General features: G+C 44.9%; 2 protein-coding genes across 3 annotated transcripts in view; one reads left to right on the forward strand and one right to left on the reverse strand.

Annotated features, from left to right (window-relative positions):
* The first annotated feature begins 5,180 nt into the window (after nucleotides 1-5,180).
* Nucleotides 5,181-27,794, forward strand: NUP85 (nucleoporin 85). The gene is made up of 19 exons (XM_035104443.3): nucleotides 5,181-5,346; nucleotides 6,914-7,007; nucleotides 8,649-8,811; nucleotides 9,176-9,246; nucleotides 10,117-10,160; nucleotides 11,566-11,635; nucleotides 12,669-12,790; nucleotides 13,393-13,527; nucleotides 15,755-15,877; nucleotides 17,319-17,450; nucleotides 17,840-17,946; nucleotides 18,588-18,671; nucleotides 20,298-20,363; nucleotides 22,147-22,298; nucleotides 22,383-22,500; nucleotides 24,558-24,658; nucleotides 25,862-26,013; nucleotides 26,697-26,783; nucleotides 27,599-27,794. The coding sequence occupies exons 1-19, from the start codon at nucleotides 5,314-5,316 to the stop codon at nucleotides 27,698-27,700; spliced, it is 1,956 nt and encodes a 651-aa protein (XP_034960334.1). The 5' UTR covers nucleotides 5,181-5,313; the 3' UTR covers nucleotides 27,701-27,794.
* GGA3 (golgi associated, gamma adaptin ear containing, ARF binding protein 3) overlaps nucleotides 26,539-27,828 on the reverse strand; it is a 32,952-nt gene continuing 31,662 nt past the window's right edge. For both annotated transcript variants that reach the window (XM_035104438.3, XM_088661541.1), the window contains exon 17: nucleotides 26,539-26,891. In XM_035104438.3, the coding sequence (XP_034960329.1) occupies nucleotides 26,835-26,891 (57 nt within the window). In that variant the 3' untranslated portion in view covers nucleotides 26,539-26,834. The remainder of the gene's footprint in view (nucleotides 26,892-27,828) is intronic.

Below are 27,828 nucleotides of genomic sequence, written 5' to 3' on the forward strand. Positions count from 1 at the left end.
AGTGGGAAGGTCCCCCCCCTTCTTCCCAGCAGTGACAAAGCAAAAAGTCTTCCCTCTAGTGAATTCAGCAGGAGAGTAGGCATTCCACATAGCTTTGCCACCAGTCTCTCTCTGCTCTGCCCCTAGAAGCCAAGGAGACTGGCAGCAAATGAGGTAGCCAGCAGTAAATTGCACCAAGCTAGTTGGAGTTAACTCTTTATTAGCACAAACAGGATCTGCACACTGGTGTCAGGCCTAATAAGCACAACACTAATCTCCAGCAGGTCTTGCCCATATAAAGCAGTTGCTGAGACTGAAGCTGCCTAAGTCCCCTCCTCTCCAGGGTCTTCCCCAAGCAATTTGAGACAGTACTGTACCTGTGTGAAGCTAACTTCTGCTCCACCCTCTTCATGCCTCTTCTGGGCCTGGGAGACCAGAGGGGAGGGGAGTTGTTGCAGCAGGAGGGGAAGATACTGGTGGCTCTTCACAGCCAGACTCATCTCTGCCTCTTGGCTTCCCTCATCTCCTTCTTTAGCTTCTGTCACTGTTTTCTGCCACAGCCTCAACCTGCTCACTAAACCCTGTTACCTCTTCAGCTTCCAGCATCTCCTTCTCCTAGTCTGCTCCCTCTGACCACTCATTGTCATCCCACCACCACTCCTCTGGCGCTAAGCCTGCTTCCCTTGGGGGTTCCCCAGCTGGTTCCTCCCACCAAGAAATACGTCCAAACTAGTTCAATGTCACATTTCATCAGATAAGTGGTGTACAGAACTGTAGCCAAAGCACTATTCAAGTAGATGTGTTAACTCAAAATTTGTCAGGTCCAAGGCCAACATGTGTTCACGCAATCAGTTGGGAGAATATAAGAGAGTTTGGATTGCATAAACTGTAAGCAATAATACAACAGGCAACCCAAGGGTAAACAGTGAACCAGTGAAAACCAATTTTGTGATTTGGTTGTGAATTTACACCCCTCACTGCGGGCCAGCTCAGACTTCTAACTCTTGTGTTACCAGGAAGGGAGAGGGCATTAAGCAGAAGAGGGGAGCCTGGCAGACAAAACCCAGCAGCTTGGGGAACCTCATTGCAAGAGGCAGGGGCAAAACTAGGCTTTATTTCACCTGGGCCAAAGACTCAGTTTGATACTGATATAGGCAAAAATCTGCCCTTTTTCCCTTATTGGGTTCTCCATCGGTTGGAGAATATAACAGAGGCCAACCAGAGAAGTTTGAGAAGCAAAGCCTTTATTTTTGCTGTTGCAACAGGGTCCTTCCCCTCATGCAGGAGAACAAGGAAGGAACCCCAAACAAAGGTATCCTGCCCTTAAATAGAAATTTGAAATTGGTTTCAGCCCACCCCCCCCAGAAGCATCACCCATACGTCACAGAAGGGGTGTAGCCCAAGACCACCCTCCCTAGATTCATCATAGGTACATACAGGTACATATAAAGGTCCGTATAGTTAAAGCTATGGTTTTCCCAGTAGTGATGTATGGAAGTGAGAGCTGGACCATAAAGAAGGCTGATCGCCGAAGAATTGATGCTTTTGAATTATGGTGCTGGAGGAGACTCTTGAGAGTCCCATGGACTGCAAGAAGATCAAACCTATCCATTCTTAAGGATTTAGATTTGGTGGACAGAGTGCCTGAAGAACTATGGATGGAGGCTCGTAACATTATACAGGAGGCAGCAACGAAAACCATCCCAAGGAAAAGGAAATGCAAGAAAGCAAAATGGCTGTACAACGAGGCCTTACAAATAGCGGAGGAGAGGAGGCAAGCAAAATGCAAGGGAGATAGGGAAAGATACAGGAAACTGAATGCAGATTTCCAAAAAACAGCAAGGAGAGACAAGAGGGTCTTCTTAAATGAGCAATGCAAAGAAATAGAGGAAAACAATAGAATGGGGAAAACCAGAGATCTGTTCAAGAAAATTGGAGATATGAAAGGAACATTTCGTACAAAGATTACCATAATCAAGGACAAAAGTGGTAAGGACCTAACAGAAGCAGAAGACATCAAGAAGAGGTGGCAGGAATACACAGAGGAATTATACCAGAAAGATATGGAGGTCTCGTACACCCCAGGTAGTGTGGTTGCTGACCTTGAGCCAGACATCTTGGAGAGTGAAGTCAAATGAGCCTTAGAAAGCACTGCTAATAACAAGGCCAGTGGAAGTGATGATATTCCAGCTGAACTATTTAAAATTTTAAAAGATGATGCTGTTAAGGTGCTACACCCAATATGCCAGCAAGTTTGGAAAACTCAGCAATGGACAGAGGATTGGAGAAGATCAGTCTACATCCCAATTCCAAAGAAGGGCAGTGCCAAAGAATGCTCCAACTACCGCACAATTGCGCTCATTTCACACGCTAGCAAGGTTATGCTTAAAATTCTACAAGGCAGGCTTAGGCAGTATGTGGACCGAGAACTCCCAGAAGTGCAAGCTGGATTTCGAAGGGGCAGAGGAACCAGAGACCAAATAGCAAACATGCGCTGGATTATGGAGAAAGCTAGAGAGTTCCAGAAAAACGTCTACTTCTGCTTCATTGACTATGCAAAAGCCTTTGACTGTGTCGACCACAGCAAACTTTGGCAAGTTCTTAAAGAAATGGGAGTGCCTGATCACCTCATCTGTCTCCTGAGAAATCTCTATGTGGGACAAGAAGCTACAGTTAGAACTGGATATGGAACAACTGATTGGTTCAAAATTGGGAAAGGAGTACGACAAGGTTGGATATTGTCTCCCTGCTTATTTAACTTATATGCAGAATTCATCATGCGAAAGGCTGGACTAGATGAATCCCAAGCCGCAATTAAGATTGCCGGAAGAAATATCAACAACCTCAGATATGCAGATGACACAACCTTGATGGCAGAAAGCGAGGAGGAATTAAAGAACCTTTTAATGAGGGTGAAAGAGGAGAGCGCAAAATATGGTCTGAAGCTCAACATCAAAAAAACCAAGATCATGGCCACTGGTCCCATCACCTCCTGGCAAATAGAAGGGGAAGAAATGGAGGCAGTGAGAGATTTTACTTTCTTGGGCTCCTTGATCACTGCAGATGGTGACAGCAGTCACGAAATGAAAAGATGCCTGCTTCTTGGGAGAAAAGCAATGACAAACCTAGACAGCATCTTAAAAAGCAGAGACATCACCTTGCCGACAAAGGTCCGTATAGTTAAAGCTATGGTTTTCCCAGTAGTGATGTATGGAAGTGAGAGCTGGACCATAAAGAAGGCTGGTCGCCAAAGAATTGATGCTTTTGAATTATGGTGCTGGAGGAGACTCTTGAGAGTCCCATGGACTGCAAGAAGATCAAACCTATCCATTCTTAAGGAAATCAGCCCTGAGTGCTCCCTGGAAGGACAGATCGTGAAGCTGAGGCTCCAATACTTTGGCCACCTCATGAGAAGAGAAGAATCCTTGGAAAAGACCCTGATGTTGGGAAAGATTGAGGGCACTAGGAGAAGGGGACGACAGAGGACAAGATGGCTGGACAGTGTTCTCGAAGCTACGAACATGAGTTTGACCAAACTGCGGGAGGCAGTGCAAGACAGGAGTGCCTGGCGTGCTATGGTCCATGGGGTCACGAAGAGTCGGACACGACTAAACAACAACAACAACAACAACAACATGAAAGGGGAGGTCTGGTGGCAGTAATCTGAGCATCCTGGACCCTGCCCCCTGCCCCCAAAACCTAATCAACAAAAAAAAGAAGAGAAATTTACATTTCCCTGTTTCCCAGCCAAGTTAATCACACCCTTTTGTCTGGCACTCAGGTATCAGGATGCCAGGGATTATCACTTTTATTCCTGAGACAATGAGAAGGTTCCCCCCACCCCCCTTCTTCCTTGCAGAGGAACACCTGGTCAGAGAGAGAGTCAAAATGGTGTCAGTCAGGCCTGTCTTCCTGTGCTGCTTCGGACATGTGCCTGTACATTTATGTACATGTTTTATGAACATATATATATATATATATATATATATATATATATATATATATATAATGTTTTGTGTTCACATGCACAGGCTGGGAGCCTCAATGGTGCTCCTCTGGAGGCTTCACCTGGAGCAAAAAAAAAAAAAAAAACCAACAACCCAAAAAACCCGTAGCTAAGGCTCTTGAGTAAGGTTACAGGGAACCAGGTAGAGGCCCTTATTGGTATTCGCGCCCACCTTGTGGAATGCTCTCCTGTCAGATATCATGAAAATAAACAACTACTTGAGTTTTAGAAGACATCTGAAGGCAGTTTCGGGAAGTTTTTAATGGTAGGTGTTTTATTGTGTTTTTAATGCATTTTGTTGGGAGTCGCCCAGAGTAGCTGGGGCAACCCAGTCTGATGGACAGCATTTAAAAAACAAATTGCTGTTGTTGTTGTTTCTGGGCATAGAGTTTTAGGGAGTCCACGACTGATTAGATAGATATTGCAGATAGATAGATTGATATTGGAAGAACTGCAAGGACAACAAAAGCTTTGCAGCCCTACATCTAGCGGGCACTGCGAGAAGTATTCCTCACTGCTGCCACGACTACCCTAACGGCGCTCTTTGCAGCTCCACCACCCCAACTGCAACAACCTCGCGGAGCTGCCGCCTCAACCACTTACAGTATATAGTTTCCCGCCGAGTCGACTCTGCTCTCTGAATCAGCGTCGTTTAATTTTGAGGCCTTGCAGAGTGCCTGTCTCTCGAGCACAGCCGGGCGCCTCAAACCCGGACCCTTTCCAGCTCCCTCAGCCTTCGGAAGACGATATGCGAAGGAGCATCAGGAATTGGATTTTAAAGGGCTTGAAGTTAGGTTTCAAATAAAAGCAATTTAAAAGAAAATCCTACAGGCAGCTTGGCGAACAGCCCCCAAGGCGGGGAATGAGGCATCGCTAATTTGGGAGAGTAGGAACCTAGAATTACGAATCAGCTTCACAGGAAGCTGAACGAGCGGAATCGTTTCCGCGTCAGCTTTTGCATTGCTCCCGGAATGGATGTGAGAGAAAGCGGTGGAGAAAGAGCCCAAATTTCTCTCAGATGTTTCAGCTCTATCTTCAGTCCTGAGGAGCAAGAGGAGGTTGGGGGGGAGCTTTATAAAGGAAATTCTCTCTGAAGCGCTGTTGTAAACGGAGAGGCGAGCTCCTCTATAAGTTTCCTATCTCTAGGGGTGGAAAAGAGGCGGCAAAAAAAACCCGGGTCCTCCTCCCGTACGCATGCGCGAGAGAGGCATGGCCATTGGCTGGGCTGACCCCGTGCTGTGCAGGGAGCCGAGGAAGTGGCCGCTGGAGGCTGGAAAAGGAACGAGGGCAGAAGCGGATAGCGGGAGTTTGTGCCTCGGCTGGGCGGCATGGAGGAGCTGGACGTGGAGCCTGCGGTCACTGTGCGTCGCTTAAGCGTGTCCCTCCCTCCCTCCCTCCCTCGCTTGTTTGTGGGTCCCGTGGAGGGAAATGAGATCCGGGGAAGGAGGTGGGGCTGCAGGTGTCGGAACTGAAGGCTCTGATTTGGGGGGTTTTCTCTCTCGCAGGAAACTATCATGAGCAAGGAACTTAGAATTGTAGAGTTGGAAGGGAGCCCCGAGGGTCATCTAGTCCGACCCCTGCAATGCAGGAGTCTTTTGCCCAGCGTGGGGCTCGAACCCATGACCCTGTGGTTTCTCTACTGATAGAGCTGTCTCCATTCACCTTTGTGTTGGAATAGGCAGGTTTAATAAATTTCCTCCACCACAACCACCACCAACCTCCTCTGCAAAGGTAGCAGAGGGAATAATGTCGTAACGGGGCCAGTCAAAGCTTGGTATTATCTTTTCTCCGCCTTTCTTGCAAGGAGTTCAAGGCAGCATGCTGTGGCTCCCCCCCCCCAATTTTAGTTTTACAGTTATAACAGCGCTGTGAGGTAGGCCTGGCTGAGGGATAGGGGCGTTGCTCAGTGAACTTCATGGGGTGTCTGGAGGGTGTTCATTCACATGTTTAGCCTGATCCCAACCACTACACTGTGGAGGCTTGTATTTACCTTACACTCCACATCTCTATCCACTTGTTGCCAAAGAAGTATTTAATAGATCGAAAGCACGAACAAACAAAATCCTAACCAGCAGCCCTGTTCCTCAAGGCTTGGCCACTGACCAGACTGTGCCTCCTTAAGCTGTGCAGTCTGAGGGCAGCTGGAGCCATTTTGTTTTTTTCTGGCAGGGTGTTTGGATACCAGCGCCCCACCTGCACTCCTTTGGCCAGTGGATGGGATCAGGCTGATGTACCTGGGAGGCAGGGAGTGCCAGTGGCAGAGTAGTTAGAGCAGTGGTTCTCCTCTGAGCCATGCTTTCAGAATAAAAATTTGCTCACACTACACCAACTTTTTTTATTGGTGATACAATGGGTTCCCTTGTTCCAAAAACTCCCTTTATTCATTCTTCAGTTCCAACACCCAATTAAAAACAATTCTGCGGGACAGCCAGCAAACCTCCGAGTGCAGGAAATGTTTTGATCCCGTGTCTTTGCAGAGTCAAGCAAATAACTGTGTTTTTAGTGGTTCTGCTTTGATGAAATTCACAATGTGCACAGCCTGATTTAGAACCAAGTTCAAATCAGCTACAAGGGGTCTTGGTGATTAATGCCTCTGTGTAAAAGAAAACCCCAGTGATTTGATACTGCATCTGGATTTTTCTGTTTGATGAGTGCCACTGTCCTGATACCCCAGTCCAAAGGTGGGCTCATGGGAGTGGTTTGGTGTAGGCATTATGTTTTTTGTTTTTTTAATGGATAGATCTTGTGAGATGTTCTTCAGAAGAATGTCAATCTCTTAATTCCAGCTTTTGCTGCTGTCAGTGTATGTAATTTAAGTTGCACAGGGTTTTGTTTTTTTAAAAAAGTGTACTTCGTAACAGATGTGTTTTGATTTCAGCATTGTTACCATATTTGCTTGTCTAATTCCCTTCCTTCTGTTTCAAACAGTTGATTCCAGAAGTAAATTCTGACAAGAAACAGTTATGTTTCGAATGGGGACCTGGGGAGATGCTGGTGTGTGAAACATTGTTTGGATCAACAGGTTGGTAACCTCTGTTACTAATGTGCATGTTTTTGATGAATTAATAGTAGTGAATAGGCCCACACAAGGTAATATAATGTCTTAGCGCAGGAATGGCCCAGGGGTTGAATGTGGCCCTCTGGGCCTATCTGTCTGGCCCTTGGAACCATCCCCAAGCGTTTCTGCGTGGCAGGAATGCATCACTGAACTCAGTTAATGATTTCTCTTGCTTGCCTGGGTGGAGACTAGAGAGGGATGTCTTGAGCGTTGTAGACACTAGCAGACAGTACAAAGGTGAGGTGGTCATTTGTTGCTACAGCTTGCAGCTGTAGCAACTGGTATGTGGCCCTTGTAAAATCACCCAGAAGGAAATGTGGCCCTCTGACTGAAAAAGCTTCCCCACCCCTGCCTTAATTCTTGCAGAGTGTTGATGTGGAATTGCATGTGGTGTGCAGGAGCATCCAAAGACAGAAAAAGTTGGTTAGAATTAGTTAGGGAAGAGAGATTAATTAGATTAAAGGTGAAAGAGAGAATAGGAGGACACAGAAATAGAGATTTATAGTTTTAGACATTGCTGCTATCAATCTTACAGGGAACACTGGTTAAAAATCATTGTCTCTTGTTTAATTTTTCAATAATTATTTATAACTACTTTGGCATTCAACTGCAATCTTCTTTGATCCCCCAAAGTAGACTTGCTAACTGGTCCTCCTGATGCTGCCCACTGATGTACATCAAAGATCTTTGGGCACTGAAATTTCAGCACAGGCTGTATGAATGAATTTCAGACTCAAAATGCCTGGGTACACGTACGCAACACTTAACATGGCTTAATTTAGTTCAAGGCCTAGGGAACCTTTTTCAGTCCGTGGACCACATTCCTCATGCGTAAGCTGCCAGGGCTGGCATCCCTGTGGGAAACAGAGCCCGAGGCACAAGTGTCTATGGTTAGAGGCAGAATTGGGCAGAGGAGATGTCACCTGGACTGAGAGAGGTGGCCTGGGGAGAGTCTAAAGGGCCAGCTAGAAAATTCTGGAGATCCACATTTGGCCCCTGGGCCTGAGATTCCCCTCCCTGGTCTATATGCTTTAAGATAGGAATGGCAAACCTATCAGTACCTAGGTGGTAGCCCATGTTGGAATCCCATGAACGTGGTTCTGAACTCTTTGTTAGATCACTGGGACAAATTGTAATGAATTAAACAGCAGCCTTGTTCAGATATTTGCAACAGCAGTTTTCAGACTGTGCTTCTAGGAAACCTGCGAGATTATCAGAAATGGCAGACAAACTTCACTAAATGACATTTTTTTCTGAGGCAGTGGCGTGGCCCAATATTCCTGGCTTAACACCCCACGTGAAATAGGAGTTCACCTTCAAAAACATCCTACACAAAGCTTCAAGGGTGTAAAATCCCCCCCAGCATATAAATAATGCCGAGAAAAATGAGGTCAGTTTAAAAATGAAACGAAACACTAGTACAAGAGTGTGTGTTAAAAACATTCACGGCCTTGCCTATATAGAACTCGCATGGAACAAAGGGAATGTAGAACTACTTTGGAGTGCATATGCTCCCAGATGTGTTGTGGGGCTGATGCGCACATTATTCCCATGGTGAACTAACGGTCTTTGGCTGTATTAAAACTTCTATGTGATTTGTTTCAGAGGGTAAAGAGAAAAGGCCTGGCTGCCCCTATGTCTACGTTGTTCGCAAAGATCTAGATATATACTCTCAGACTTTGAGGAAGCTTTTCAATGAATCACATGGGATCTTTGTCGGCCTTCAGAAGGATGAGAAGGAAAAGCTTGGGAAGTCAAGGACCGCCCAGTAAGTGATTTAAAAATCTTCACGTTCTGAGATCATCCAGGTAGGGCCAGGGTGCTATAGTAATTCATCCTTTGATTTGCAACAAAACCCTATGAGTGTGAGTGTTGCAGCCTCGGCATATTGATTTTATTTAATCTGAATGTTTCTTCTGTAGCCACTGCTATTTTCATGAATGTTCATTCACTTGCTGTCTACGAGAAGGATGTAACACCCAAAATAATGCTGAGGGATACCAGTGTGGCAACAGATAGTACATTTAGTTCATACTGCTTTCCAAGCTCATGCATGGTGCCTGAAAAAGGGCCTGTCTGTAATTTTTCCCCCTTTTTAACTCATTCTAATCAGACTCTTCTACTTTTGTCAGGTTGGTTCGAGTGAGCAAAAACTACCGCTCAGTCATAAGAGCCAGCATGGAAGATTCTCATCAGTTAGCTAGTAAGTTGTCCTACATTGTTAATATGAAATGTGGTGGACCCGAGCCCACAATATATGTATTTCTTTTTTTAGGCAAGCAGATCTAAACGTATGTATTGTGTATACTTGTTTTAAAATTCTGTTCATTTTATTTTAAACAGTTTTATTATGTCTTAACTTTTTTTTTAGATTTGTTGATTATATTTTGAGAAACGTTTTACGCTATTTTGTGTAAACTGCATAGAGATATTTTTATCAAGCGGTCTATATGTAGATTTTGTAATCTATGCCCTTCATTCAGTGAGCTACACTACTAAGTGGTCTATACAATATAATTTGAGAGATGATAACAATAAGAAAGTAATCTGAATGGCTCGTGAAATTGAGCTGGTCTTACAAGAAGTCAGTTTAGGAATCTTTTGAATACCAGGCTCCTCTGGGACCCAGAAGGTTCAGGTGATGGGGCCTTGGCATAGGAGTAAGAACTACAGGCTTTTGAATGTACTGTAGCTGATAAAAGTGCCAATTAACTGAGGAATGTACGGTGGTACCTTGGTTTAAGAACGGTTTAAGAACGATTCAGTTTACAAACTCCGCAAAACCGGAAATAGAGTGCAGGTTTGAGAACTTTACCTCGGTCTAAGAACAGAATCCGAACGGTGGAAGGGCACCGGCGGCGGGAGGCCTCATTATGGAAAGCACGCCTCGGTTTAAGAACAGTTTTGGTTTAAGAATGGACTTTCGGAACAGATTAAGTTTGTAAACTGAGGTACCACTGTACAGTACTGGTCTCTCCATACAGTAAAGCAGTTCTGGAGTGTAAATGTTTCTTTGCCTCAGAGAGCTAAGAAAAAGGAGAAAACCCTGACTTGTATATTTTTCTTTTGTTAGTTTCTACACAGGACCCAGCAATCCATATGCATCACAGCACTGAGGTAACCTAAATATTTTTTTGGGGGGGGGGTCACATTTGAAAATAGCTTTTTTGCTAGCATCCGCCACAGAGCTTTGCAGCACTGCTAATTTCTATTCAATTAGGTTTCTTTGGATTCTGTCAGAATCCAAACTGCTCTTGTTGCTTAATTGTCTTGGAAATACAGGGCCTACCTCGGAGGTGTTGCGGGTTCGGTTCCAGCTCACTGCAATAAAGCACTGACAGAAATTTTCCAGAAAGAACAAGTGCCGTGATAACTTATTGTTATCACTAGCACTGTCAGCAATTGCAACCTGTCATAAACTCAGTTCTAACCTGTATTCTTATTTATTAAATTTCAGTACCTCCTTTGATCTGAAGGTTACAAAACGGTTAGCAATATATTTAAAGTATTGCAATATATTCTGTAAAGTGGAGTTCATCTAGTTGTGCACAGCGTATTACTCAGTGTAGTTTGATCTCTGTATTAAAAATAAATAAATTAAAAAGGAGATAATTAGTGCCTGTGGAAGCAGCCAGATGCTAATATACCATGGCAAAATCTTCTGAAGTGATATCCCAGGGGTCCCCAGACTACGGCCTGGGGGCCGGATACGGCCCAAAGGGCTCATTTATCTGGCCCGCCGCCTGCTCTTACCGGTGCGGCGCGACTGCCTACTTCGGGGTCGCAGAGCACCGGAAGTAGCTTGCGCACATGCACAAGCGTAATTTCCGGCGCACTTCCGGGTCGGAGGAGGCCCGTCCGCAAGCTATTTCCGGTGCTCCTGCGACTGGAAGTGTGCCGGAAATAGCGTGTGCACACGCATATGGGTGTGCGCTCCCCCGCCCTCTGGCCCGCCGTGCGATCAGCGCTGCAGGCACCGGCCCAAAGCGTGGTAGGTTTGGGGACCCCTGTGTTATCCTATGCAACCACAAATGCTTGCTGTTCTTGGTAGCCAGCCACACAGACTTGTTCTCACCACTGAGACTGCCTCTTTCTTAAGAGGCATAGGGTCTTGTGTAACAGAGTGCTGAGTTTCAAAGGTACTCAAAACACCAGAGGAGCAAGCACAAACCTCTGGATGAACCACTTCCCCCACCTCCAGGAAAAAGGGAGGGAGGGATGCTTCAGATTCATGCCTACAAGGTGAACTTTAAGAACCGGTGTAATATGTGCTCAGTCATTTGTGCCAACCAGCACCCTGGCTGCTGCATTCAGCACAGGTTGCAGCATCCAAACTCTCTTCAAGGGCAGCCCCACATAGAGTGCATTGCATCAGCCTAGCCTTGAGGTTACCAGAACGTGGATCCCTGAAGCCAAGCTGCCTCTGCTCAAGAAAAGCTGTAGCTAACATATTCATGTGAAGTTGACTCCAAGCCCAATACGGTACGAGTGCCATCTTTAAATTGGCATCTGTTTTCCTCAGGTGTCCACTTTGTCTGCAATGGAATTGATCTGGAATCTTTGTGAAATCATGTTCATCGAAGCAGCACCAGGTGAAAATTGGACTAAAATGAAGTCAAAATGGCATGTTTTTCAGTGTTGGACGTATATGCAGATCACTTTTTAAAAAAAAAAACACAAGAGATACAGTGGTACCTCAGTTTTCGAACGTAATCCATTCTGGAAGACCGTTCGAGTTCCGAAACTTTCAAAAACTGAAAACACAGTACAGAAGCCTCAAAATGGAAAACTCAATACGGAAGCTGTGTTTCATCTTCGACCTCTGAGGCACCTTTGAAAACCAAAGCACTTCCGGGTTTTTGGCGTTCGAAAACCGAAATGTTCATCAATGGAGATATTCGAAAACCGAGGTACCCCTGTACAAGGGAATGTCCTCAAAGTTATCTCCTTCCCAGCCCCTTTATGTGCCCAGAGATGCCGAAGAGTGAAGGAGAAGCCTTGCCTTCAGAGCAGCGGCTGGCGCTTCGAGGATTGGCACTCTTTAGGCGGGGGGGGGCAGCCTAGAAGGGATAGACTGGATGGAGGCACTTCTAAGGCCTCGTCCAACTCCAGCCTTGTCTCCAGAGCCTTCTGTAGTGCTGCAACCAATGGCCCACCTTGCTTTGTGTGTGTTTGCTCTGGATGGTCAGAACAGTGCCAGTATATGCCATGGACCTACGTATTGGGGGTGGAGGGACGAATTTGAGGTGTCTTCCCATGACTTTGTATGCCCAGTGAGTTAATTCACATGTGAGCTCATTACGGTAAACCTGGATAACTTTCTGTGTAGGAAATTGTTTTTTTGTTTGAAGTTGCCCACCGAGCATCAGTGAGCAAGTAAGAGTGGCATTCTCCAATAACATTAGCTAAGGCAGAGCAGACAGCATTTATTCTCATCTGTGGGCTAGCACAGTAGATTAAAGGACAAGAGAGTAAAAGCATGTGAGTTTATGCACCCTTTTCAGAAGCATAGCCCCTTAAGCTCAAATATTTTTGTGCACTCTCGCAAAACATAAGAATCGGGCAGCTAAGATTTCTTTTCTGGCAAAGCAGAGAGGTTACAGAAACGAATATCTTTTTTTGCAGCTGGTTCTCTCCTGCGTCACCTCCTTGACTGGGTTCGTCTTCATGTGTGTGACGTGGACAACATGCTTTGCGATGTTCTGAGGAGCGAAAGCCCCGCAAAACACGAAAACTTCTGGAATGTGGTGAGTGAGAAATTTTCTTAGCCAGAAAGCATTTGCTTCACTTTTTTTTCTTGGAAAGAAACCTAGTTGGAACCAAAAATAAAGGGCTACTAGGAACAATTTCCATGAAATGTGTGAGATCTTTTTAGTTTTAATCAAACAGAATCATCATGAGGACGACAGTTATGTATTAAGCATCTGTAAATGTAAGTTGGAAGTGCTATGTACCAATAATATTTTTTTGAGCTGATGTTTCAAGACCTTTCCCCAGCAAGATATGCACAAGGGATTTGAGTGCAAGGCAGTAGTTTGTAGCTCTGTGATTGCGATAGATCGCTCTGATGTTCTATCTAGCAACAGATGCACAGTCAGCTCTACATATTGGCAGCGTGTTTTTTTGTGGTAGGAAGAGGAATAGTCATTTGCATCAGTGCTACTTCATGGCTTGGTAGATTGGACTAGTGACTAGTCCCTTCTTTAGGGTGCTTACTTTTCATAAGCTGCTTTGTGTGCCGCTGCAGCTGCATGCATATCGATTTAGTATGTTAGTATTAACATGTTGGTGCTTTCTTGGGTTCAACTCCGTAACCTTGTTGCGAAAACCTTGCTTTTTGCTTTTGCAGTTAACTATCTTGGTGCTGCAAGGTCGGATGGACGAGGCTAGGCAACTGCTCTCTAAGGAAGCAAACACCAATCCCACTTCAGCGAGCATGTGCAAAATTTTGGACGAGTTGATGAAGAAGATGCCTGTTCTCTGTGTATGTAAAATGTTCTTCTCATGCGCAGTGTGGTTTGTTTATCCCTTCACTTGGTGAATTGTCCGAAACCGGTTTGGCGTTCAGATCGCGATACCAGTTTCAGACATTTTGAGCTGGCAGTAGATTGCAGTGGTCAGGGAGCCACGATGTCTTCGCAGCTCAAATTGCCTGTAGATGGCAAAGGCGCAGGCAGGCAGAAGGAGCCTGAGAACGTTCTGGGCGAGCGCCTTCTTGGGCTCCGTCTTCCTGCGCCTTTGAGGAAGCCAACCCCCCCAAGGTGGGGAGGAAGAAGCAGCTGAGATACATTCCAGTAGTATATCGGCATATTGCACTATTTAGCTGCTGATATATCACAACTGCCAGGGATGCTGGTGGCTACCCTCAAGTAACGACGCTCCACACCATCGTGTCTTTAAGGCTTTTATTGGTGCATACTTATTTACAGTGCAAGAGATAGAGGAAACACGACTGTTCAGTCTTCATCAGAATCTCGCGATGGCGCTTTCCGGCTACGCGCCCAGCAAAGTAGTTTGGGGACACCGAAGCACCGCCCATTGCTCCTACAGGAGCTGGCACTCCTCAAATCAGGCGTTGGGGGAAAAGGGCGCGTGTCCGATGCTCCACCGCTGGCCATTTCCTGTATAGGAGCTCTAGGCTGCAGTCGTGGCTCTTGGATGCTGCCGGAGCCCTGTACCGACTTGCTCACTTCCTCCTGCCCTTCACTGGACCCGCGGCTGGAGCTCTGACTGGTTGAGGAGCTGGACTTTATGATGGGGGGCTGTTCTCTGTAACTCCGCCCCCTTACAACAACGTTGAAAACCAGATATTGCCCAGCCCTACCTGCCACCCTTCCTCAGAAGAGCCCGGGGTGATGTGTGCAAAACATGCAAACAAAATACAACGCAACAGCTGTATGCTGAAAAAAAGGTAACAGGTTAATTAAAACAAATACGTGCACTGCTTATTAGGAGTGCACCTAGAATCATAGAATCGTAGAGTTGGAAGAGACCACAAGGGCCATCCAGTCCAACCCCCTGCCAAGCAGGAAACACCATCAAAGCATTCTTGACATATGCCCGTCAAGCCTCTGCTTAAAGACCTCCAAAGAAGGAGACTCCACCACACTCCTTGGTAGCAAATTCCACTGCCGAACAGCTCTTACTGTCAGGAAGTTCTTTCTAATGTTTAGGTGGAATCTTCTTTCTTGTAGTTTGAATCCATTGCTCCATGTCCGCTTCTCTGGAGCAGCAGAAAACAACCTCTTGCTTATGGAGTTGAGAAGGCCTGGCAACGTTCTGCTTGGCTGCTGTTAGCAGTTCATGCATGTGCCTGTTGTTTGATTATATGAAGCTGCTTTCTTCTGAGTCAGACCATTGGGTTCATACAGCTCAGCACTGTGAAGGAGCTCTGGCAGGAAATCTCCAAGGTCTCTGAACGGGTTTTTTCCAGCCACGTTACCCTGAGATCCTTGGCAACGCTGAAGGTTAAAATGGGGACTTTCTGCAGCATGTTCTTTCTGCCACTGACAAGGATTAGGTCATTCTTTTTCATACTGCTTTCATTGTTGTAGGGAATAGGTTTATTTTGTCTCTGTGAAATAGTCGTGCAATCTTTGGTGCACCTTCAAGAAGGGAGTTGCTTCTGGGTTTCAGATATGGGCTTACGTATTTCCAGACATTGGATGCAGAAGTGGCGAGCTGACGGGGGAGTGTAGTACATATTTGAAAGGAAGCTCTATTAACATGAATGAAATTGATTATGTGTAAATGTTGACAGAGGTGCTTGTCAGCGGAGCGTTATCCTGTTGTTCTCCATCCCAGGAAGGTTAATGATACAGTGCCTGTTTTGGCGTTCCAGCATGTGTGCCTCTTTCCATTGGATAAAACAAAATTTCAAAAAGCTTTCTGTTCATGCAGAGTTGTTTGAAAGCACTGTAAATTATAGTAGAAATATATATATATAAAATATTTAAAATGTCCAGTAGCACCTTAGAGACCAACTAAGTTTGTTCTTGGTATGAGCTGTCTGAAGAAGTGTGCATGCACATGAAAGCTCATACCAAGAACAAACTTAGTTGGTCTCTAAGGTGCTACTGGACAATTACACACACACACACACTGCGTCAGACCAACACAGCTACCTACCTGAATCTGTAAATTATAGTGTAAGAGAGATCTAAAACTAGGCAAATGGGAACCAAATTGCATGTTTATGTCTTCCTTACCAGCCTAGCAACACCCAGACTTTGACGGAGATGGAGCTGAAATGGCAGCATTGGCATGAGGCATGCGAACGGTTCCTAAAGGATGGGACATTTGCTTCTAATCCTCACATGGAAACCCTCTGCAAGGTGGGTAAGATTGAAGAATGAAATATTATGGTTAACCCTATTATTGTGTTTAAAGCAGTTTGAGGTATAGGTTCTGCAATTGCATTGAAGACATTTGGAGCTTGAATCGTTTGACTGTATTCTTTTCTGTCATACAATGATATTGGGCGAGTCACCAGTACACCAATACAGTATCTTGATTTCACTCATTTGTATGAGTCGTCAAACCCAACAAATGGGCTAGGACAAAGTGTTTGTGCATGGAAAGTATATTTCATTGATTGGGTCCCTGTTCTGGAGCCAGGAGGAATGACAGCCTCTCAGAAGTGGTCTATATTAAAACCATAACAGTTCTTACTAAGGCTGAACATCCTTACTGAGGATGATTCAACATAATGTATATTCTCGGGTGTAACAATTTGGGGCTGTTTATTAAGCAGCGCTCTCTGCTGAAAGGTTGCAATGCTAGTATAGCTAGCACTCTGCTGCTGCACTGTCACGGGACAGCCAGGAAACGCCTTTGAGTCGGGGGGAGGAGGAGAGTCGGAACTGGAAAGGTTAGAAGAAGGAAATCAGGAAGTGATGGAAGAGGCAGAGGGGGAGAGAGCGGAGAACAGGCAAGAGATGTCAAGGCTCTCTGATGCTGGAGGGGAGCCTTAATGCCACCCAGGCAGTTCAGGGAAAGGAGAGAGTTAAAACGCAGAGACAGAGACGTCTCGTGATTTCCCTGCTTAATGTCGGAAGAAGCCACTACCCGAATCTGAATCATCAGACTCGGAAGCATGAGTTGTAACTGTGCTGTTTGTATATATGTAAAATAAAGGACTGTAAATATCACTCTGAGTGAGAAGAGGGCGATTATTGCGGAGAGTAACCACCACCTTGACATGCACCCAGAACAGGCTACTTACCTAATTTCTGAACATCAGAACCACCTGTGATGGAAGGGGGAAAGCTAGGAGAGCTTGCTCATGCCCTTTCTGGCACAACTGCTTTGTAGAGTAGGTCAGTTGCATCTTTTAACAATCCCCCAGACTGGAAGGAATACTGGGGTGCCCAAGGAAATACTAGATCCCACGTTCTTGAGACAAGATGAGCTGTGTTTTCCAGCCGGATACATCACTTGCTCTTCCTTAACACACCCAATCTTATACTTCTGTAGCATGAGCCTGAGCAGCCTAGGCTTGTGGGGCTATTACCAGAATCCCTAAGCTTGGCAAATACTCATTCCAGACCCCAACAACCCAATTATATGAAGCTTTATTCAGAAGAGGAGGAGGAGACAAATGCAGGTTAAAAGCAGGTTAAAAATAAACGGGAGCTCTGTGGCTCATATCTACCCGTGCTGCGCGAAGAACTTAAAAACGGGTTTCTCAAGTCTACTCACCTGTAACAGAACATAGTTGCAGATGGTGGATGATGGGAGGGAGCACTGAAGTGGTTTGTTTTTTTCTTTGTCAAGATCCTGGTGGGAGATGAGAGCGCCATTTTAGAGAAGAAAGACCTCATGACTACTTGGTACCATTTTCTGGTCACCCGGCTGTTGTACTGCCACCCTACCGTGAAGCATGTGGAACTCCATCTCTACGCACAGGTGACTCGGGGGGGGGGAATCACTTTTAGAGTGGAGCCGGCCACAACCTTTGGGCCACCCAAGTGGGAAAGCGGCTGGCAGTCCTGTCCTTTTGCTTCATCCACGGTTTGCCATGCCTGCTAGCTCATGACAGTGGGAGGAGGAAGTGTTGGGACTGTAGGTGAGCAATGCTCGAGTACACTGGGTATATCCCAGGCAGAGCCATCTGCCCTTCCTGCCACTGACGCTCATGAGAAGCTCAAGTAGCAAATTTTTGAAATCCACCACACTTTGTGCCAAATCCTACCTGATCAAAAGAGGGCCTTCATTTCATCATTGTGCTTGCCTTGACCTGGGAAAGCGAGCATCCTCGGTGTTGAGTAAACCCTACCCCTTTCTGTATTCTGCAGTCGAGCCTGGACCTGTTCCTGGGAGCAGAGAGCAGCCCTGAGCCTTTAGACATCATCTTGCTGGCTGCCTTTGAATTAGATATCCACCAAGTGATTAAAGAATGCAGGTAAATATTGCCATTCTTGTCTGAGAGCGTTTGGCCAGAATTCCATCAGCTTCACAGTCCAGTATCCCAAGTGTTCTGAGGCCCAAATGAATTCTTGCAGAGTAGGATACCACCTCCAGACCGGAGCTTGAGGCTTCTCGTTGGGGGTTCAAAATCTGCTTCTTGCACTGCCGCTCGATCCCGTCCCCCGTCCCCCCACCTTTCACCAAGGCGGAGAGGACAGGAGCGCCCACAAATCTGCCTGCCAAAGCTCTGCGCCCAAAATTCCCTTTTGGGGTGCACAGCGCCCTTGTGCTCTCCCCAGGACCCTCTCGACGATCAAGCCTTTTCCGGAGGTTAAGACTCTCACTCTGTCGCCATTAGCGGCCACCCCGGAAGTCCACGCCCCGAGTATTCTCAGACCCAAATGGATTCTTGCAAACATCGTGGTGGATGCATGAACGGGAACGAAAACGAAAAGCTGGGAAAGCTAAGAGCTTAGCGGCAAAAGTATACACAGAGAAAATGAGATTCTCTTAGGTGCGATAACATTTGCTAAATTGGACTGGGGGGAACTTGTCATTTTTAAGAGAGTAAAGAAATAGTTTTGTATGTTAAATTATAATTTTGCCTTCCCTCCCTTTCGCTCCTTGTATATACAGCATTGCCCTGAGCAACTGGTGGTTTGTAGCCCATTTGACAGACCTGCTGGATCACTGCAATCTCCTCCAGTCGCACAACCTTTAGTGAGTTACCCTTCCTTGGTGTGTTTGCGTTTTATCTGTCAGGCCATCCCTGTGAGTGTGGTGCTTGAGAGGTCCCTTGGCGATCTTGTGGCAACCGGCAATTCAAAGGCAAACATGTTTATTATCTGTCAGATAATAACTAAGACGATTCTTAAATGTCTTTGCTTTACTTTTAAAAACTGCTTAGTTTTAAGTTTCCTTTTTTATGGTAACGCTTGGCATTTATTTAGCATTTTAAAAGTGCTTGATCTACATTACAATTTTATTTATCGTTTCACATATCTGAGACAGAGTACACAAGGTTGCCTAAGACAATTTAATGAACTGGAGACACTTCACTCTACTAGCTCTTACTGACAAAATGAATCTATAAAGTGCTTATTCTTTTGTATCTGTCAGCAGTGCTATGACATATATGACAGAATATCGCAGGGCAAATCCATCTGCCTTTGTTATACTCCCTAAGCAGTGGTGTCCAAACTTTTTTGAAAGAGGGCCAGATTTGATGAAGTGAAAGGGCTGTGAGGGCTGACCAAAGTTGTTGAGCTTTTTTAAAGGATTTTACCCCAGGAAATAAACTGCCACATGGGCCAGATTAAGCCCCTGAAACGGACTTTGGACATGCCTGCCCTAAGGAATGGTTAAGCTCTTAAACTCCCACTAGAATCTTGTTTGAATAAAAATAATTTTTTTGTGGGGTAGAGGTTGTTGTTACATCCTGTCCAACAACTGCTGTGGTCTTTTCTCTGTTGCTCTTAAACTCCCACTCTTAAACTCCCACTAGAATCTTGTTTGAATAAAAATAATTTTTTTGTGGGGTAGAGGTTGTTGTTACATCCTGTCCAACAACTGCTGTGGTCTTTTCTCTGTTGCTCCCCTTCCCTATGAATATTTACTTACATCACTTAGCTGAGGAAAGAGAAAATGGAGGAAACCTTTATGATGAATCCTTCGTCACTTTAATTCTGAGTGATTTTGGTGTTCTCTAGGAGGGAGAAGGGACGCGGGTGGCGCTGTGGGTTAAACCACAGAGCCTAGGGCTTGCCGATCAGGTTGGCGGTTCGAATCCCCACAACGGGGTGAGCCCCCGTTGCTCAGCTCCAGCTCCTGCCTACCTAGCAGTTCGAAAGCACGTCAAAGTGCAAGTAGATAAATAGGTACCGCTACAAGTGGGAAGGTAAACGGCGTTTCCGTGTGCTGCTCTGGTTCGCCAGAAGCGGCTTTGTCATGCTGGCAACATGACCTGGAAACTGTACGCTGGCTCCCAGGGCCAATAGAGTGAGATGAGCACCGCAACCCCAGAGTCGGTCATGACTGGACCTAATGGTCAGGGGTCCCTTTACCTTTAGGAGGGAGAAAACCACAACATAAGCTGTTTCTTGATAATGGTTAGGGTTAGCTCAGTGCTTGCCACTAATTAGTGAATATGCTGTCCGTTTCATTCTTTTTCACTATTTGTAGAATATGAAACGTATTCTCTTAACGGTGCAGAAGTGATGTTGACACAGAAGGAGACTGGGGTTTTTAATAACTTTGACAATAAAAGGACTAGCTGGAGCAGCCCTAAATTCAGTGGAAATGATTACATGGAAATGGGAATTTTTAAATAATGTGTTCTTCTTTTAGTTTTGGTTCCAATATGCGTGAATACCTCCTGCTGGAATATGCTTCTGGACTCTTCTCCCACCATAGGTAGCAATCTTGTTTATTTATTTTTTAAAAAAATATGTTATAGTATTGTGAAGCAGGAGGAGAGATTCTGTTCTGAAGAAAAAGAATAGTAAGACTCTGAAACATGAGGAAGCGTTGGTTATGCTGAATTAAACTCATGACATTTGTTTAAACCAGGCTTCCTCAACCTCGGCCCTCCAGATGTTTTGAGACTACAATTCCCATCATCCCTGACCACTGGTCCTGCTAGCTAGGGATCATAGGAGTTGTAGGCCAAAAACACCTGGAGGGCTAAGGTTGAGGAAGCCTGGCTTAAACCATTTGATGATAAGTGCTACTTTAAACGCTACCTCTCTTCTTACAAATTTAAAATATGTTCTTATCGGTATATTATTTAAGAGGGACAGAAATCTGCCCAGTAAGTCATCACTCTCTTAAAGAACAGAGGCCAGGGGAGTATTTAGAATAGCAGTTACCATCAAATGGCTTCTATAGAAGAGTAAAAGCTGATTTAAGCCCAAAGCTAACTTAACATAAGGTTCCCCTACTGCATGATCACCAAGTGCCCTGTAATTATATATATATATATATATATATATATATATATATATGCATTCATGTTAGTTTGAGCACCAAAATGTTTTGCAAATTTTTACTTTCCAGAAGTTTGCAGTTGCATTTCAGACTGATGAGAGCTCTGGATGTTCCTCGCATAAGGGATTCCAATGTAGAGTAGAGGAGCAATCCAGACAAAAAACTGAATTCCTTTTTGTGTGTGTGTGTATGTGTGCTCAAGTAATTTCTTAATTTGCATCTATTGAAGCCAAGCATATGGGAGCCTGACTGCAGTTGCCCTTCAGCTTGAGTAATTGATTTATAAGCCTAATTGGTCAAAGACTTGGGAGTCAGGCTTCTAAACATAATAGATCTGCTTCAATTAAAGTTAATTGTGGCTAACAGTGCAATCTGAACCATGTCCACTCAGAAGTGTTCTTATCGAATTCCGTGGTGCAATATACCTAGCTAGGTAAATAAGGTTAGGATTGCAGCCTTAAGTCCCACTGAAATAAACACTGCAACGTAATCGTGACTAATATAAGTTCCCCACATCAACTGTAATTTGTTTTAACTGATAATAACTAATGTTTTTAAATGGTTACAATTTTTTAAAAAAATAATAATAAATGTTTGTAACTGGTCCTTCGTATTTGTAGTAAAGCCCGGGTAAGATTTCTAATACATAATAAAATAGTAATTTCTTTAGTGGGACATGGTACAATTAACTATATCTGGATATTAACTTTATATTTCAAGATTTAAACAGTTTTCATTGACTTCAGATTTCACTGAGTATTTTAAAGAATGTGAGGCTTTCATGTTCACAACTTCCATAACCCACAAAGGCCAGAATTTTTGAAGTTCAGATTCTCATTCTTTTTATCAGAAGTATCACTGCGTGGACTAAGGACGATGATCTAGGGGAGGAAGTGCACATGAAAAGTGTTGAGCATACTTTTTTCTTTTCAGAGGCTGCTCCCACAGAATTCCACACCACCATTTTAGATTTTCATTTTGAAAAGCTCCCACTTCAGTTTGCCCTGTGAGCTTGGTAGGGTCTATGAGGGCAGTTTCTGCAAAAGGAGAAGCTGGGAAGAGTTTGTGCACAGAATGCATGGAGACAAGCCTTTGGCTCGTGCCTGTGTCGTGAAATGTGCTGTTGTCGTGAAATGGCTTCTAGTAAGTTATTTTGTGAGACCTGCCTTCTGAAAAGAACTATTCAGTCACTCCCATTTCTCCTCTGTAGCCTGTGGCAGCTTGCAGTAGACTATTTTGACCATTGCCCAGAATTTGGCAGAGCGTACTTGGAGCACCACATTGAACGTATCCCTCTGGACACAGAGCATAAGGCCCTCAAAATACTGAGGATCTGCGAGCAGAGAATGATGACCGAGCAAGGTACCTTGCTTCATATTTATTTTCCGTTTTAATACGTTCATATAAACACCATTTATACTGAGTGCATCTCTTTCCCCTCCCAAGTCCGTAGCATCTGTAAGATCATGGCTATGAAAGCCGTCCGGAACAATCGCCTCGGCTCTGCCCTGTCGTGGAGCATCAGAGCAAAGGATGCTGCTTTTGCTACTCTCATATCAGACAGGTAAGTCTTGCTTAAGGGGAGAGCCATTTTGTCCAGCGCCAGTAACAGCAGAGAGATCTAAAGGTTCTTCTTGGGATAACCTGGCTATTGGAAGACCCAACGATTTCGTTCAGAATTGGCTTTTGCACCTGCATGTTAGAGGTAGGTTGGGCGGGGTAAGCTACAGAGCGCATAACAAAAGGTATTGCAGCATTGATGTGTGCATAGCCCTTCAGCACCCATTGTACACAAGAGCAGAGTGGGACGGGGTGGCACTATGGTCTAAATCACTGAGCCTCTTGGGCTTGCCGATTGGAAGGTCTGCGGTTCAAATCCCTGCGACGGGGTGAGCTTCCGTTGCTCTGTCCCAGCTCCTGCCAACCTAGCAGTTCGAAAGCACGCCATTGCAAGTAAATAAATAGGTACTGCTGTGACAGGAAGGTAAACGGCATTTCCATGAGCTCTGGTTTCCTAGACGGTGTTCTGTTGCACCAGAAGCAGTTTAGTCAAGCTGGCCACATGACCCAGAAAGCAATCTGTGGACAAATGCCGGCTCCCTTGGCCTGAAAGTGAGATGAGTGCCGCAACCCCATAGTCACCTTGACTGGACTTAACTGTCCAGGGGTCCTTTGCCTTTCTTCTTCTTTTACACAAGAGCAGCTGGGTGAGAAACTCTGAGCTGCATTTTTGGAGTATTGCTGTTAACCCAGAACAGGATACAGTGTCAATACTGTGTTGCTTCTCTTTCTAATGGAAGTCATATGCTCCAGTGTGTAGCTTTGGAGAGAGTGACTGCACACAGAAAGGGGTCTCAGTCTTTCTAGGCTGTGACATACCTGCAAGGCAAGAAACCTCCACTTCCAGGCTGTGACCTGCATATGCTAATGTCCAAGCAGCAACCAGCATTCCAATACCCAGGGGGCTAAACTGGCTCTTTTTTTTTTTAAGGGAAGTAGCTTGAGGCTGGAATTCCTCTGAAACTGAAAGAGAGACACAAAATACTGCACTCTCAGGGCAAATCCAAGTTCCCATTTGCAAGCCCTCACTTTGAAGGCAAATGCTTTGGTTAAGCAAATCGGAAAAGATTTTAAAGATCATTTGCTGTTCCTGCCTGAGGGGGTTTGGTCGGGTAAAAAGACAAAACTATAGTCATCTCATAGTTTTTACTAGGGGTAGGCAACTGAAGGCCCATGGGCCGTAAGCAGGCCACGGGGGTCGTTTAGCTGGCCCACGAGTCATCCACGAACCAAGCCGCCCGCTCGGCAAGTCTCCACGCGCTCCGCTAAACCGGCGCGGGGACTCGCTTCCGTGGCACTGGAAATCGCATCTGCGCAGACGCCAGAAATCACAGCAATCCAGCCCACAGAGGGATCTCCACTGGAGTGAACTGGCCCAGGCAAGGTAAACCTTGCAGATCCCTAGTTTATACCTGACCTGAGGGTTGCTTTCTGGAATTTCTTTCCATTACTTCATCTTTAATAACAAAGAAGCTCTCCTAGGGCAATTTTGGGAAGGGTGCTCTCTTGGTCAGTCATTTCCAAATTGCTACAACTGCTGGTATGCTAGGAGAAAAAGAAGCACCCTGCCCTGACTCTTGCCTCTTTCTAATCAGCCTCTGTTGAGATGGATAATTCTGCCTTGGCTGTACAGCAGGTATGACTGGCTCATTCCAAAATCGCTCAGAGAGGCAGCAGAATTATTAGCTGCCCTTAGAGGACGCTCTGTCTGTAAAGTTTCTCCATTCAGGCCGCGTGTTGAAAACGACGACTCCTGAAGAAACATGGGGTGGAGGGAGGGGGTTCCTTTGAAGGCAGGCATTTCCACACACTCTTAAAAAAATGAAGCTAATTTGAAGAGCTAAGAATGAAGTGTGCCTCTCAGTTCAATTCCGGGGAATACATGTGAAAAGTTTAGGAAGCACTGTTCTCAATTCCAGGAGGCAATTCCATTCACACCAGCAGGTTTTGAATCTATAGAATACTTGTTTGTAAGAGGATGGCCTGTTGAAATGAAGTAACAATATGTACACATTGGGCGGTTCGGAGTGATAATAATCTTCCCACCTATTCCGCCTCCAGATTTCTGAAGGAGTACTGTGAAAGAGGCTCTTTTTCGGACTTGGATCTTATTGACAACTTGGGACCATCCATGCTGCTTAGTGATCGGCTGACATTTCTTGGTGAGAGCTACTTCTTACAGCCTCTTTTAAAAAGGAACGGCATGGTGCGCTGGCGATGACACCACCACTTGAGGAAAGTGGACTGAAATTCATTTTGAAGTGCATGCGTGAAGCAGTGCAAATTCCTCATCTCGGAACAACCAACCATGAAACCAATTGTTATAGCCTTGGTTAGCTGGAGGACATAACAGTAGTCATATTATGAGTAACTAGACGGTCTTTCTAAGATGTTTCCTCTTCATGTTACAAAGGGCATATTTGTTTTTTAAAAACCACAGGAAACAAATGCTTCCAGGTGTGGTAACACTAATGTTGCTGGTTTGTAGCTCAGACAACCACAGGAACGGATCCTTCGTCTGTGGGCCTTGCATCAGTGTGATTGCGAATTGAACTGAGGTTTTCTTATTGATTATCCAGTGGAGGTTTCAAGGATTCCAGGGAACCAATAATAAAATAGGACAGCGTGGCTGGATCTGGCAATATGTAACTACTGATTTCTGTTTTTAAACAGAAATAGAGGGAATGTGACACAGCCTAATCATTTTCCCAGCCTGAAGGCACTTTGAAACTAGATAAATTAATCTTGTAAATGCCCTGGGTACAGAATTGCAGCCATATAATGCTGAAGTTGGCATCAGGGTGAAATTGAAAACAAAAACCATCTTTAACTTCAGAGTTTCTGCCTGTGTTTTCATGTTCTTATTTAGCTTCTCTAAAACTTTAAGGTCTTAATAAGATTTTTTTTTTGCTTACTAAATGAAAGGTGAGATTTTCAGGGCTTTGAAAGCTGGCCCAGTTTGCATCAATAGCTGCAAATACTTTTTAAAGACTCCTTGAGATATAGTGATTGTTTTCTCTCTTTCTCAGCCTTTGCCATCCTGGTGGCTTCCAGATGTTTTGGCTGGCAGGGTTGATGGGAGTTGTAGCCCAGAATATCTGGAGGGCACCAGATGTTGGCAAAGCCTGCTGTGCATTATGGAAACAGTTCAGTAGCAATTGATCATGATTTGTTCCATTGACATGAATGGGGCTTAATTAATTTGAGTAGATGTTGGTTGCAACTGCCTCCAGAAATTTCAGCTTCCCTAAAGACAAAGATGCTAGCTGGCCATAATGCAGTTTTAATGGATCAGAAATGGCTTTGCAAGCCGACGGTGTGGTACCCTGGAAATGTGAGAGGGCTGAATTAATGTTTGGATACAGGGAAATACCGGGAATTTCATCGGATGTATGGCGAGAAGCGGTTCTGTGCAGCGGCTAAGCTGCTGTTGACATTGATGACGGCTCGTATTGCTCCTTGCTCCTTCTGGATGACCTTACTGACTGATGCACTTCCGCTCCTGGAGCAGAAAGAGGCAAGTGTGATATTTCCAAACAGTAGAAATACCTGCCGGTGGTGGTAGTAGTCTAAGGAATGTCCCCCCTTTCCTGGGAAAACCAGAGAGCTCCAGAGCTGTATGGTTGTGAAGATTCAGACAGTGGCAGCGGATAGGCAGCCAAGTGCACTCTGTGTAATTGCTAAAACTCAGTCTAGTGTTTGCAGGGGAGATGGATGTGTGACCTTCCTCTTTGATCACCTGCTTCTTCAAAGAAAGAGACTCATTACTTTAAGAGCTTTAGCCTTCCTGCAGATGGGCTCGGTTAACCTTGATACTAAGCTGTAAGTCACGAAGTTCCCCCTGAGGTTCACTCTGGCTATTTCTCAAGGGCTTGTATTTCAGCAAGCTGGTTAACTCGGGATCCTTTTCAGTTGGACAGTGGAAATGGTGCTCTACAGAAATCGGTTGGCCTTGGTCTACTACAGCACCCAACCATCAATTCACAACACTTTTCCTAAAAGCCACAACCAGGTTGAGGAAACCAAAGGGCATTACACAGTGTAGATATTCAGCTTTTTAATCTCATTGGTCACTGTGATTACACCTTTCACGTTTAGATGCATGACCTGCTACACATCAGCAGCTTGAAAGTCCACTTCCAGTAAATAAATGCTGGAAGAAATTGCAGTTGTATGATGGTAACTACTGTTTTCCTCCAGGTGATATTCTCTGCTGAACAGACATATGAACTGATGAAATGCTTGGAAGATGTGATGGCAGCAGAATCGAAAAACCAGCAGCTCCAGGTAAGATTGTCCCAGACCTTGGCTTCATATCATTGTTTGTTTGGAGGGGAACTAATCGGTCTCCGATTCATAAGATAACACAAAGCCATGGACCTTGGTTTGTTGCTCCTTGGAGAAGGAATAAAGCAGGAGTCACCTGCACATTCACAAACTATTAACTATGTTTCACCATGATGTGTGAATGCAGCCTCGTCCTTTTCCTTGAGCCCTTGGAGAAGTGCAGAGGGCTCAGAAAAATGACCTGAGTTTTCACTCACATGGCGTAGCTTGAGAAAAGGCGGAAACAGCAGAGGAAACATCTACTGATCCCCGCAGCCTAAGAGTGTTTTATAGAAAGAAAAGTTTTGGTCTCAAGGTAGTAAAATAGAATAATTCATAGCAAGTTACATGATGTATGGCTGTTTCTAGCAGGTTGGAACTTAGCCATTTTAGAACAAGAGAAAGAAACAGAGACACTTGGTTCCATGTAATCCTATTTTCTGTGATTCATAGCACCTTGAAAGATGCTTCCACATGTTGAATGCAAACTAACTGGAAGCGCTTTCTTTCCCAACAGCCGTAAAATAAGCTGGCAGAAGAATGCTTAGTAATGTGTAAATTGCAGCTCACATACAAAATATCAGTTTAAATGACAGTAGATTAGCGTATTTCAGCGATGGGGAACCTCTGGCCTATTTCAGAACACCAGGAAAGCCACACACATCTGCCTTACACCTGACATATATGTCATGAAGTGTGGGGCAGATAAAGGCAGGGCTTGGCCTCATTAAATGCTGTCCAATTTGGTGAACTCCTAAGATTATTTGTGTTTCCAGGAGGATGATGCTGAGACCATGAAGGTGGAAATGCTGAGAATTGGTCTAGCGCGAAACCTTGCACGAGCCATTGTCAAAGAAGGCACATTGGAAGAATCATGAGGTCACTTTATTGGAGCAGCTCACAAACTGTGTGTCAATTACTTACTGTACATATCATGGCTGTTTTTTCTAGGAATAAATTTCATCTTTTGCACTTTTCTTTTTAAAATTGCCTTTTGTAACATATA

Source organism: Zootoca vivipara, chromosome 2, assembly GCF_965207765.1.
Source record: "Zootoca vivipara chromosome 2, rZooViv2.hap1.1, whole genome shotgun sequence".
Classification (NCBI taxonomy): domain Eukaryota; kingdom Metazoa; phylum Chordata; class Lepidosauria; order Squamata; family Lacertidae; genus Zootoca; species Zootoca vivipara.